The sequence below is a fragment of the Hypanus sabinus genome, chromosome 21 (genome assembly GCF_030144855.1).
Source record: "Hypanus sabinus isolate sHypSab1 chromosome 21, sHypSab1.hap1, whole genome shotgun sequence".
In the NCBI taxonomy this organism is placed as follows: Eukaryota; Metazoa; Chordata; class Chondrichthyes; order Myliobatiformes; family Dasyatidae; genus Hypanus; species Hypanus sabinus.
In genome coordinates this window covers 7,231,952-7,245,959 of record NC_082726.1, presented here as the reverse complement: position 1 = coordinate 7,245,959, position 14,008 = coordinate 7,231,952, and the positions used below count along the sequence as shown (strand labels likewise).

General features: G+C 42.3%; 1 protein-coding gene across 6 annotated transcripts in view; it reads left to right on the top strand.

Moving 5' to 3' along the window:
• Positions 1-14,008, top strand: part of myo9aa (myosin IXAa) — a 339,254-nt gene that overhangs the window by 135,375 nt on the left and 189,871 nt on the right. For all 6 annotated transcript variants that reach the window (XM_059945895.1, XM_059945894.1, XM_059945899.1 and 3 more), the window contains exons 4-5: positions 7,345-7,407; positions 8,967-9,066. In XM_059945895.1, coding sequence (XP_059801878.1) covers positions 7,345-7,407; positions 8,967-9,066 — 163 coding nt within the window. The remainder of the gene's footprint in view (positions 1-7,344; positions 7,408-8,966; positions 9,067-14,008) is intronic.

Sequence of the window (14,008 nt, the reverse complement as noted above, 5' to 3'; positions counted from 1 at the left end):
AAAATTCAAGGAGTTGTGATCACTTTTCCTAAATGTTCTCCCACTGAATTTAGTCATCTGGTCAGGCATTTCTCAGCACCGAGTCCAGTATTGCCCCTTCAGCTGAACTATCTACACATCAATTTAAGAAACAACTTCTGTCTTGCCTGAACCTTTTGTGCTAAGGATTTCCCAGCCTGCGTTGGGGAAGGTAAAGTCACCCACAACAACAATCCAGGTTCAGGTTCAGTTTATTGTCATTTAGAAACCACAAATGCAATGCAGTTAAAAAATGAGGCAATGTTCCTCCAGAATGATATCACAAAAGCATATGACAAAACAGACTACACCAGAAAATCCACATAACGTTTGGCAATCCCCAATCCAGAGTTCAGAGAGGCTGCTGCGTATTAATATCGCGCTACCGTCTTAGCACGTTCCCTGGAAAGGAGCTCCAAATCACCAGACAAACAAGACCAAAAACTAGAGTTATTAGACCTGCACAAAACCACATAGTTACAACAGTGCAAACAATAGCATAATTGATTTAAAAAAAAAACAGACCATGGGCACAGTAAAAATAGTCCAAAGATGTTAAAGGACTATAAGTTCAGAAGAAATCACCACACAGTTTCCACAAGTCCCCAGGGTCCTGACAGACTCGCCATCCCATGCCGGCGGCAGTAGGGAATACCCCCTTTATGGACTTCCACGGTGCCGCCCGACTCAGCCTTGCAGACACAGCACACAATGAAAGCTCCGTTGAAACCAGCCTCGCAGATGCAGCACACACCAAAAGCGACCTGACCGCAGTGGACTCCGAGTCCGTCGAACCTCCGAGCCGACGACCATCCCCTCCGGCACAGCTTCTCCGAGCACCATCCTCTGCCGAGCGTATTATGATGGCCCCGCCAACGGCCATTGGCAACGCAACCCCGAGGACCGGGGGCCTGTTCTTCCCAGCAGAGTCCCGGACCTCACAGCAGCAGCAGCAGCAACAAAGAAGGTCTTCCTGGAGCTTTCCCGATGTTCCTCCGTGCTCCCACGTCCGTTTTCAATCGATTATGATTGCGCACGGCACCCCACTTCACAAATAACAGATAATCAGCTCTGGAGTGGCCACTGCAAGCTGCGTCGCACCGCCATCTTGCGTTGTTACTATCCCTGTTGTTTTTGCACTTTCCAATTTCTTCCTATCTGTCTGATCCCTCATGCACTCAGTAGCCACTTGGACATCAAGGAACAAAGTAAATTTATTATCACAGTACATACATGTCACCATATTCAACCCTGAGATTAGTTTTCTTGGAGGCATACACAGTAAATCCAAGAAACACAATAGAGTCTTTGAAAGACTGCTCGCAACAAAATGGGCAAACAACCAATCGTAGAATGATCAGTGATTTCACCTTTCTATTGTTGAGTTCTTTTCATATAGACCTGGTGGACAAGCCCTCCATTATGTCACTCTGGGAGATGCTCTGATTTTGTCCTTGATTAATGGTGCACCTCTCCACCCCTATCTATTAGAGGTATATAAAATCAAGAGGGGCAGAATTCAGGTGAATTGTGATATTTCTCCCTACATTGGGGAATCAAAAACTACAAGGTATAGGTTTAATGTTAGAGGGGAAATATTCACAGGGGATCTGCAGGGAAAGCTTTTCACAGACTGGGAATAGATATATGGAAGGAGATAGTGGGGATGGGTGTAGTTACTATGTTTAAAATACATTTGGACAAGTACATGAAAAGCTGTAGAAGAATACAGGCCAAATGCAGACAAGTAGGGGAAGCTCAGGTTGAAACCTACGTCAGCCTTGTAGAATTGGTCTTTGTGACTCTGTGATTCTAAAAGTAGATACAGGCTTTGCAGAATTAAACTTAGGAGTCGTATCAATACATCAACCAACTCGAGCAGAATTTATAGAAAACATTGAAAACCTACAGTACAGGCCCTTTGGCCCATAAAGCTGTGCTCAACATGTCCTTCCTTGAGAAATTACCTAGGGTTACCCATAGCCCTCTATTTTTCTGAGCTCCATATACCTGTCCAGGAGTCTCTTGAAAAGCCATATCTTATCCGCCTCCACCGCTGTTTCTGGCAGCCCATTCAACGCATTCACTTAATTTATCATTAACTTTTTATCTGTAATCGATGGATGTATCCTTCAGCACTATTTTTGAAAGTAATACAGATCAGGCATTGTCTCATTGAATAATAAAGCAGGTTGATGGATTAATAGTCTGTTTCTGTGGTCATATTCTTGCTTCTCCATAAATTCAACAACTGGTTGTTTGTCCATTGTCGTCGATGAAGACCTCAACACCATTATGATGATGATGGTGTCAAGACAAGCGCTTGATTTGGAGTTAAGTGAGGGAGAGTTGCGCGGTGTCAGCCTCACTCTCTCTTCCCAATTCCCATCTGGATCCATTGGCAAGACAAGAGTCAAGGCAGCTGGGGATGGGACTAGGCGCAGTGGATGACCAGGACATCATCTGTGTCTTGTCTTGCTGTGCTTGTTCCAAGATACTTGCGGAGACCGCCTTCTTGACCGTTGGACCTTCCATTGGTCTCGTCCGCTCAATCTGCCGGAGTCTGTCTTCACGTGCTGGGATATACAACTCCCTATCTCGCAGAGGGTTTGTGACTCATCGGCTGCCCTCACCTGGTTTAGCCGGCTTGTCGAAGCTGTTGCCCAGGGTGTGGCCACTGTCACATGCACACAGCTACGGGGAGCCACAGTTGAGAGCTAAGTGCCAGGTGGGGACCAAAGGTGGACTAACCACCTGAAAAGGATGTGACATGTTCCCCCACCAGAGGTGCTACCCCTCCCTGAAACCCCATATACCCCATTCAATTACTAAATTTGTAGAGGCAAACAAATAGTTTAGTTTTGTCAATCCATGGCCGCCTCTACTACTGTTGAGATGAAGCCACATTCAGTTTGGAGGAACAACACCTTATATTCCGTCTGGGTAGCCTGCAACCTGATGGCATGAACATTGATTTCTCTAACTTCTGTTAATGCCTCCCCTCCCCTTCTTGCCCCATCCCTATAATTTTTTTACTCTCTCTTTCCCTCTCACAATAACTCCTTGCCTGTTCGCCATCTTCCTCTGGTGCTGCCCTCCCCCTTTCTTCCTTCCAAGGCCTTCCATCCAATGATTCTCCCCCTTCTCCAGCCTTGTATTCCTTTTGCCAATCAACTTCCCAGCTCTTAGCTTCATCCCTTCCCCTCCTGTCTTTTATCACTTCAGGTCTCTCCCTCCCTCTCCCACTTTAAACTCTCTTACTATCTCTTTTTCCCATTAGTACTGACGAAGGGTCTCAACCCAAAACGTCAACTGTACTTCTTCCTATAGATGCTGCCTGGCCTGCTGTGTTCCACCAGCATTTTGTGTGTTTTGCTTGAATTTCCAGCATCTGCAGATTTCCTCGTGTTTGCGAGTTTAGTTTCCATCCCTGCTGTGTTGACTTAATAATTTTAGCTTTGATACCAGTGGAGCATTGTAACTATACCCTGCACTGGGAGGGAAATAAAATCTACCGTAGTTGCTCCTTGAAATTGCAAGCTCATATCGATGTGTGTTAAGGATAAGATTGATCATGAAAGTTGCTGGTACTTGTGTGAACAATGGTATTGTTTGGGTATGTCTTCCATGCACTGTTGAATGAGATAAGATTGTGATTCTTTAAAGTTGAGTGTGAAAGCATGATGTGCTGAGCCTTTTTTTTGAAATATTGAATGGTCTAGATAGAGTAGATGTGGAGATAATGTCTCCTATAGTGGGAGAGTCTAGTACTAGAGGGACGTCCATTTAGAAGAAAGATGAGGAGGATTTCTTTTTAGCCAGAGGATGGTGAATATGTGGACAGGCAGCTGTGGAGCCCAATTCATTGGATATATTTAAAGCAAAGGTTCATAGGTTCTTGATTAGTCAGGGCTTCAAAGGTTTCAGGGAGAAGGTGGGAGAATGAGTTTGAGAAGGAAAATATATCAGCCATGATGGGATGGTGGAGCAGACTTGATGGTTGAATGGCCTAATTCTGCTTTGATGTCTTATGGTTGTAGATCAGAGTGCATACTGGAAGGAGACATTGTTCTCTAACAGAACTCCCTTGCAGAGGCTGTGGAGGCAAAAAAGAAAGAGAACCAAGATACCAAGTTACCAAGCAAGAAAGTTTTTGAATCATGGATGACACATGCAGTGTCACATGTAAACTTAAGGGCACCATGTGATTTTGGGGGCTATGTACAAAAAGCATTTCCAGCTGATTGAGCTGGATTTCTAAGCTTGAAGGGAAACTAGAGCCACAGAAGAGTGGAAAATAAGCTGAGTGTTTCACAGAGACATTCAGCTAGAATTGGTGGGAGTCTCTGTCAATCATCTTCCCATTTAAACTTAATTCTTCAGTAATCCTATTTTTGTTAATTCTCCCCACATTGAAATCAACTCCTTGCAGATTCTATCACGGGTGGGGGGGAAGGGCAATCTACAACAGATTGTGACTCTACCAACCCATCTTCCTTGGGATGTGGGAGGAAACTGGAGCTCTTGGAGTAAACTGACATAATTACAGAAGGATCATGCAAACTTCACACAGATGGCATTTGTGGAGTTGCATTTCTGACAGTACAGATATGATCAGAAATGCACTGGAAGGGAGGCAGACTTCAGTGCTCTTTTTTGGAAGTGAGAAAACTGTTCTTCCAACTCAAAAATGAGGTTTCCACTGTGAGCTATGGTTGAATAGCCAATAAGTTCCATCTGAGCAAACACGAGGAAATCTGCAGATGCTGGAAATTCAAACAACATACACAAAATGCTGGTGGAACACAGCAGGCCAGGCAGCATCTATAAGGAGAAGCACTGTCGACGTTTCGGGCCGAGACCCTTCATCAGGACAAGTCAGGTCTCGGCCCGAAACGTCAGCAGCGCTTCTCCTTATAGATGCTGCCTGGCCTGCTGTGTTCCACCAGCATTTTGTGTGTGTTGTTTGAAGTTCCATCTCAGATTTATATGAGAAATGGGTACTATAAGGCTTGCCTTTTCCAAACAGTTTGAATTTTTTTTGTGTGGTTTAGGCCATATAGAAGGAGAAAAAGTACAACTTGAGCAAATGATGGCCACTGGTGTACAGCAGATGATGGCTTGATCTGCAGTCAACAATGCCTCTAAAGATTCACCCCACCCTGTTGGAGAAATTCTCTTTGTTTAATCCATCAGCCCCTCACCCACTCTGCAGCTAAAATAAACCTGAATTCTCTCTTTCCCAGTTATTTCTCTTCCCACAGATGCTGTTGAATTGACTGTGTTTTCAGAAGTTGCTCTGTCATTAGCATATTTGCCTCATCCACTTCCTGTATCTGGAAGTTCCATATTCTTACCATACATGGGTAAAGGCATTTTTGCAAGCTGCTAATGCGACTTATAGAGCAACTTTCATGTAGCTCTGGATTCCCTTTCATGGAAGCAACCTCTCTATGGTGTCCCAATTTAAAAATTTTGATTTTGGTCACCTCAATCTTCTTTTCGAATCACAGAAAACTAGAGAACAGTAACAGGCCCTTTGCCCCATCTGATCCATGCCGAACCATTGCTAATTCGTCCCAGCCGAACATTTAAATTGCCTTGTCCCATTGACCTGCACCCAGACCATAATCCTCCATATCCCTTCCATTCATGAACCTATCCAAACTTCTTTTAAATATTAAAATTGAGCTTGCAAGCATCACTTACTCTAATAGCTCGTTCTACACTTTCACAACCCTCTGAGTGAAGAAGATTCCACTCATATTTCCCTTAAACATTTCCCCTTTCACCCTTATCGTTTGACTTCTAGTTGTTGTCTCACCTAACCATAATGGAAAAAGGCTGCTTGCGTTTACCCTATCTATACCCCTCATAATGTTGTATACAGTACCTTTATTAAATTTTCCCTCAATCTTCTATGTTACTAAGGAATAAAATTTTAACTTATTTAATCTTTTGTTATAACTCAGGTCCTTAAGTCATGGCAACATCCTTATAAATTGTTTCTGTACTCTTTCAATCTTGTGTGTGTCTCACCTGTAGGTAGGTGACCAGAATAAGACACAATACTCCAAACTGGGTGTCACCAATGTCTTGTACAACTTAAACTTAACATCCCAACTTCTGTACTCAAATACTTTGATTTATGAAGGCCAACATGCCAAAAGCTTTATGATCCTGTCTACCTGTGATGCCACTCTCAATGAATTTCAGACCTGTATTCCCAGATCCCTTTGTCTTACTGTATTACTCAGTGACCAGTGATCAGTGCTTTGCTAATAATTTTAATTATTCTCTTTCTAATTGGTGCCGATTTCACCTGGGATTAGATCTATTTGATCTTCTCCATTCACAATTGCGTTGTGAATGTTTCTCTTTTGCTTAAATAGTGCATCACTTTACATAAGGTGATGTTAAGATTAATTTATACTGTACTACTCAGGAAGAAAACTTCCATGTTATTCTTGTACTTCATTAATCCTCTTCTATTTCCCTCTTTCACTACTGTCTCAACTCAATATGTATAACAGAACTATACAAGATGTTGTTTAGAAACTGTTGACAACAGACAGCACAGATAGATTAATTTCACTATTTAACTATCAATAGAATGTGTTACCCTCTCACCCTTTTTCATGAAATATCAGCTTCTAAATTAAGCTATCAGTCTATGGTTGTAGGCATTCCCTCACGTTTCTCTGACTTGTACACCCTGGCTTAAGTGGTTTATGCAAATTGGAACCAGAAAATAAAATTGTAGAAGTAGATCATTCTACCGTTCAGTACTGTCATGCCTCATCTTCTGCTTCAACAGTTTTATCTTTTGTGTTCAATAGAAGTGTATGACTGAGAGTCCACAACCCTTCTGGGGAGAGAATTCAATCAAATTACCATTGTTTAAATGAGAAAATTTCTTCTCATTTTAACCCTAAGTGGCCAGCCTGTTTGATTGTAAACTTTATTGGTAGATTATTCAGTCAGGGGTAATGTCCTGTTTGTATCTAACATGTTGGAGAACATCAAGAGAACTTCTTAGTATATCATACTACCACCCTGCTGAGTCCTAGAAGAATTTCCCGTGTTTCAGTAAGGTCACCTCTTGTTTTAAAACTCTTGAGCACTTAAAGTCTAGCCAAATCAGTCTCTCCTTGTATCTGCCACACCAGGAACCAATCTAATGCATCTTTGTTGGACTCCTTTCATAGCAAATGTATGGTCGGAATATTGTTTTTAAAATGACTGTTGATTTAAATCAAGTTGTAGTTTAAGCTTAATTGTTAATAACAACTGATCAAGCCAGGAGTATCAATTTGCTTTTTTCAGAGCTTATGTTGAAAAGTACTTATTGGAGAAGTCGAGGCTGGTCTACCAGGAACATAATGAACGGTAAGGGACATGTAGAATTTCTCAGGAAGCAATGTAATGGCAATATCTTCAAAAGCAGCACAGGAAAATGTGTTATGGTCTTTTAGTACAAATATCCAACCTTATGTCTGACTCTAAATGGCTGTGCCAAGATTGCACTCTGTTTGAATATTCATCTGAAATGAGTAAAATAGAAACTATATATGCATTGCCCTTAAATGATAACCCTGATTTCTGATGGGTGAGCATATTCCCTCATTGAGAAGCCAAAGCAGACTGCTTGAGACTGGTGTGTTATTCTGTGCCTTTGTTACACTTGTGAGATTAGTGAGTTTTTGTAAAGCCTCATTTTCCACTCTTCACTCTTCATTGATTTTCTTGGCATTAACTTTGGTTTATGAATCTATGTTACATTTCAGCAGTAAGTATAGGGCTGCTTGTACACTGAGTACTGGGCTTCAGCTCACTTGTTGAAGAAAGTTGACTCAAATTACAATACATACTCAAATATCAAAACATGCTCAGTGGAAGAACAATGATGCAGAGTCGTAGGGGATTTTTCAGAGATTTCACCGGATTCTACTGAGCAGAATAAAAGGAATTCTATGTGTTATCCAACCTGTAATAAATCTCATCCGGAAGTGTTTAAATTATGAAACACTTGCAGGTCATGGAATGTTATAAAGGGTTAAAATGTGTAACCATGTCATGAATGATGCGGACTGAAAGTGATGGGTTACTATTGAGGCTGTAGGTAATGTGAATGTATTTGGCTTTGACTAGAAGTACCAAAGTTGGAAGATATTTTTATTTGCCAGTCAAACATCGGTGAAGTGCCCTTGAAAAAGTTAACATACTTTATTTGTGTGTTAACCCATGGTAAATTCAAAACATGAAAGGGCTACTCTAGAGTTTGGACCAGATAGAGAAGAAATTCAGTGAGTTTTTGATGGTAATTTGTGTAATTTCTAATATGTGAAATAAAAAAGAATATCAATCTGAGTATTTTAATGTCAAAATGGTTGCTTACATCCAGCTGGGGGGAGGTGAATAAGAATTATGTCACTAAGTTGCAAAGTCATTTCATGATCTCTTACTGCAGCTGATGCAGCTGCTGAAATAACTTTCTGTTCATGTTGTGCAATTGCCTATTTGTATGTAATTAATGATTAGGCAGCTTTATAATTGTGGAATCACGATGACTGAGAGTTCTGCTTGTGCAGAGATCTTTTGTTTAAAATTTTGGCCAATAGAGATTTCCCACCCCCCCCACAAAAAACATGATATTAATTTGTGCATTTTTCCAGAATTAAAGATCCGTGAAAACCCTACAGCAAAATTCATTCAATTAGATGGAAATACTTCCTTGTGAATTTAATGTACGAGGTCCTTATTGAGACAAAAATCAATATTGAAATTGAATAAAATCATATTCAAGGTTGCCATTTTGAGTCTAACTTAATATTGTGTAGATTGTCCACTTTGCATCTAGCAATTTGAGTATCATTGATTTCAGTTGTGTCAACTTTGTAGCTTTAGTGCTCTACAGTTATATAATATTTTCTGCGCTGTCGTTGTAGGAACTATCATGTTTTCTACTATCTGCTGGCAGGAGCCAGTGATGAAGAGAAGAAGAGTTTCCATCTGTTGAAGCCCGAAGAATACCATTATTTAAACCAGGTCAGCTTCAATAGTTAGATTTTTTTGCATTACTTCATTGCAGCAGTTTCCACAGACAGAATATTCTACATTAAGTAAGTATAACCAGGCATGCACTACTTCATTGTTAAATGAAGACGTACAAATCAAGACGTACAAAAAAGCTGGATGAACCCAGCAAGTCGGGCAGCATCCATTGAAAGAAGCAGTCAACGATTCGGGTCGAGACCCTTCGTCAGACTGAAGGGTCCCGACCTGAATCGTTGACTGCTTCTTTCAATGGATGCTGCTCGACCTGCTGAGTTCATCCAGCTTTTTTGTATGTCTTGATTTGACCACAGCATCTGCAGTGTACTTTGTGTTTACTATTCATTGTTAAATGGTTGATTCATGGAAGTGTGGCTGAGGGAAAAACCAGTTCAGTATTCTGAGTTATAGAAGTGTCAGGTATGAAAGAGAAGGTTACAGAAGTGTGATGACAGTAGTCGGACAGGATAACCTGGTACATCAGCCAATGAGGCCAAAGAGGCGGTATTATAGGCCTCATAACAGCAAGTGAGAAGTACTGTAGAAGAACAGATTTGTAGGCAAATTGCTGCAAGGTGTAAAAGCAGTAGAGTAGTGTTATAGGGGATTTTACTTTCCCAATAATGACTGGAATTCAGAAAATGCATGCGAGAGATTTTCTAAAGCAGATCCAAGTGGCTGCGCTCTATCTTGTACTAAGGGATGAGGGTGGACAAATGGTGGAAGTGTCATTGGACGATCCCTGTGGGGAGTGACCATAGTTTGCCGAAGTTCAAGTTAGTGATGAATAGTAAGATTGATCCCTGAATTAGCATCTTAAATTGGGAGAAGGCTGATTCAGCACATCAGACAGGCCCTTGCATAGGAGCAGCTGTTTGAAAGAAATATATCTGATAAGTGAGTGGTGGTTAAAGGCGAACTAGCAAGAATGAAAAGTTAGCATGTTTGTGTTAAAAGCAAAGATGGTAAGATTAGGGAGCTGTGGTTAGTAAACGAAGTTAATCAGGATATGAGAAGGATATTGATCAACATATTTATAAGTATATTAGAAGTATAAGGATAGCTGGGGAAAGAGTTGGGTCCCTTCAGGGACTAACAGAGAAATCTGTGTGTGGAGCCAGGGGATGTGAGTGGAATCCTAAATAAATGCTGCTCATTGGTATTCACCAGAGGGAGCGATATGCAGCATGGAAACTTGGGGTGGATATACTGATATCCTGGAATATGCTTGTATCAGGAAGCATTGGGCCGTCTAAAGCCAGAGAGCACATAAGTTTGAATTAAAAGGGAAAACACTTTAAGGAGATTTGAAAGATGTGTTTATTTTATTTAGCGATACAGTACGGAGTAGGTCCATCCAGCCCTTCGAGCTGTGTCGCCCCTGAAACCCCCAGTAAACCCAAATAACCCTAACCTAATCAAGCCACAGTTTAGTCTTTGAACTATGGGAGGAAACTGGAGTACCCTGCTGTGTGTACGTCTTCATGGACTCCTGGCTCCACGACAACATACCGGACGCAGCTATACAGCTAGAGAGAATGACATCGTTTTGTGCGGACAGAGAGGCAGCTAGCTCCGGTAAGAGCTGAGGAGGAGGTCTGTGTATTTATATCAACAAAGACTAGTGTGTGAACGCTACGGTAGCTGCTACACACTGCTCACCGCTGGCTGAAGTTCTCATTGTGAAACGCCGGCCGTTCTGTCTGCCGAGGGAATTCACCATCGTGCTTGTGGCAGCTGTTTACGTAGCTCCCAGTGCCAATGCTGAGGCTAATGCTAACGAAGCACTGGGAGGCCTACGTGAAGCTGTCAGTGAGCTACTGACTACACATCCTGACAGCTTTGTGGTGATTGCTGGGGACTTTAACCACACCAGCTTAAAGATTGTGTTCCCCAAATTCCTGCAATATGTGGATTTCAAAACCGGGGGGGGACAACACACTGAACTTGGTTTATACCAACACCCCACAGGCATACAAAGCAGACCCCCGCCCCCATCTTGGCCACTCTGATCACATATCTCTCATGTTAATACCAGCATATAAACCGCTGCTTAACCGTGTGAGAGCAGAGAAAAGACAGATAAGGGTCTGGCCAAAAGGAGCAGCCTCAGCACTACAAGACTGTTTTTTGCACACAGACTGGGACATATTCAAAACAGCAGCCTCCTGCGATGACCATACAGACATTGAGGAGTATGCGGAGACAGTAATCAGCTACAGAGCCAAATGCACGGAGGATGTCACTGTGATGGAAACCTTCACCGTGCGTGGTTATAAAAAGCCATGGATGACAACAGAGGTGCGTTCGCTACCGAAGGCCTGTGACACAGCCTACAGACAGGAGTATGCTTCACTCAGCCAGGTCTGCACTTTCACTAGGGATCAGGAAAGCGAAAAGGGCCTACGTGGGCAAAATACATGGACACTTCTGTGACACAGGTGACACCAGATGGATGTGGCAGGGAATTAAAGCTCTGACAGACTACGAGATCAGGCAGAAAACTGATGACAGTGAAGCCTCTCTTCCAGACAGGCTCAACAATATTTTTGCACACTTCGAAGCATCAAACACTACAGCAAGGGGGAGAGCCAGTCCATTCTTAACATCTGACCAGCCGACTCCAATCATTGATTCAGAGCACACACGGAGGACCCTTGCCAGGATTAACCCACGAAAAGCGGAAGGTCCTGACAACGTCCCTGGATGTGTGCTCAAGGAATGTGCTGATGTATTAGCAGATGTCCTGACAGACATTTTCAACATCTCCCTTAGTCAAGCCATTGTCCCCAGATGCTTCAAAACCTCCACAATCATCCCTGTAGCAAAGAAATCAGTTGTAGCCTGTCTGAATGATTACCGTCCCGTCGCCCTGACCCCCATAGTGATGAAATGTTTCGAACGGCTTGTCAAGCCCATATCACAGCCAGCCTCCCCTCATCGCTGGATCCTCTACAGTTTGCCTATCATCCAAATTGCTCTACGGAGGACGCAATATCCACCACACTGCGCACAGTTCTCTCACTTGGACAACAAAGACACTTATGCCAGAATCCTGTACATTGATTTCAGTTCAGTGTTCAGTACCATCATTCCGCAGAGACTAGTGGAGAAACTGGCGCTGCTTGGCCTTAACACTGCCATGTGTCACTGGATTCTGGATTTCTTGACAGAGAGACCACAGTCAGTCCGTGTTGGCAGAGACATCTCTGACTCCATCACACTGAGCACTGGATCCCAACAAGGCTGTGTGCTTAGCCCATTGCTGTTTACACTGCTAACACATGACTGTGTACCCAGATTCAAGGAGACCCTGATCATTAAATTTGCTGATGATACCACAGTGGTGGGGCTCATCAGCAAAAATGATGAAACAATGTACAAGGAGGAGGTCAAACACCTAGAGAGCTGGTGCAGTGACAACAACTTGATGCTTATGTCTCCAAAACCAAGGAGATGATTGTCGATTTCAGACGGTCTCAGCCTGAGCACACACCCCTCAGCTTCAGCGGCTCCACAGTGGAGAGAGTGCAAAACATTGAGTTCCTTGGGGTGCAGATCTCGGACAATCTCACCTGGTCCAGGAACACCACTGGGATTGTGAAATGGGCCCAGCAGAGATTGCACTTCCTGAGAAAGCTTAAACAAGCATCACTCCCCACTAACATCTTAACTACATTCTACAGAGGCGTGGTTGAGAGTGTGCTGACCTTTTGCATCACAACCTGGTACTCCAGCTGCAGTGCTGCCGACAAAAAAGCCTTGCAGAGGGTGGTTAGGGGAGCAGAGAAGGTTATTGGGGTCTCCCTACCTTCTGTCCAAGACCTCTTTCAGGATCACTAAAGACCCCTCACACCCTCTCCATGAACTGTTTGTTGTTCTGCCATTAGGCAAACGTTGCAGGAGCATCAAAACAAAAACCACAAGGCTGCTAAACAGCTTCCTCCCACAGGCAGTCAGACTGCTAAATAGCTGCTCTATCTGACTCTGCTTTGGACACTTATAACTTGCACTGGACACTTATAACTTGATTTTAAATGACATGTGGCTGATGTGTTTTACTATTTATTGTTGTGTTTGTTATTTAGTGTTGCGTTTGTTATGTTATGATTGCACTGCCCCTGGGAAACGCTGTCTCATTCTGACCTGCAGAGCTGATTTGCAGTTAGAATGACAATAAAGTTTTTGAATCTTGAAAACTCATGTATTCCATGGGGACAATGTACAGAGACTCCTTACAGAACAGTACTGGAGTTGAACTGCAGAACACCCCAAGCTGTAATAACCTCACATTAAATGCCACTCTACTCTGATGCTCAGATAATGGAAAAATTAGAGAAACTAAACTAGTGGTTTTACTAAAATGATACACTTAATTTTAATTGCTGTGCAAAGAGCTGTGAGAGGAAATAGTAAAGGTGGATACATTCACAATGTTTCAAAGAAATTTAAACAGATATTTGGGTCAGGAGTGGTACTTGAGCCGAGTAATGTTGAAAAAGATTGTGTAGGGATAGATTTAGAGGATTTATGAATGTAGGATGTAAAGTCTTAAGTTTAAGAGAGATTCAAAGGAAGTTTGTTTATTGTAGAAAGGAAAAAATTTGTCTGGTGTAAACATATTTCAAAACGATAACAAATTGTGTTACATTTCTTGCCAGAAATGGGACTATTTGTTTAATAAAAATACAACTTCATGTATATTTAAGAATCAGAGAGAATGTGTCCGTTTTAAAACAAGTCAATCAAAGTATATGTGACATTTGTGGATTCACTGTTTAGTTTTTCATTTTGGTTCCCATTTTTATTCTGGCTGTATTTTCTAGGTGGAAGTGGGAAGAGTGTTACTTAAATTTATCTGCCTCTTGCAGCTCATTATTTGGATCTTAAATATCAGAAAATTCAGATTCTATACTTGTCCTGACCCAGCTGAACT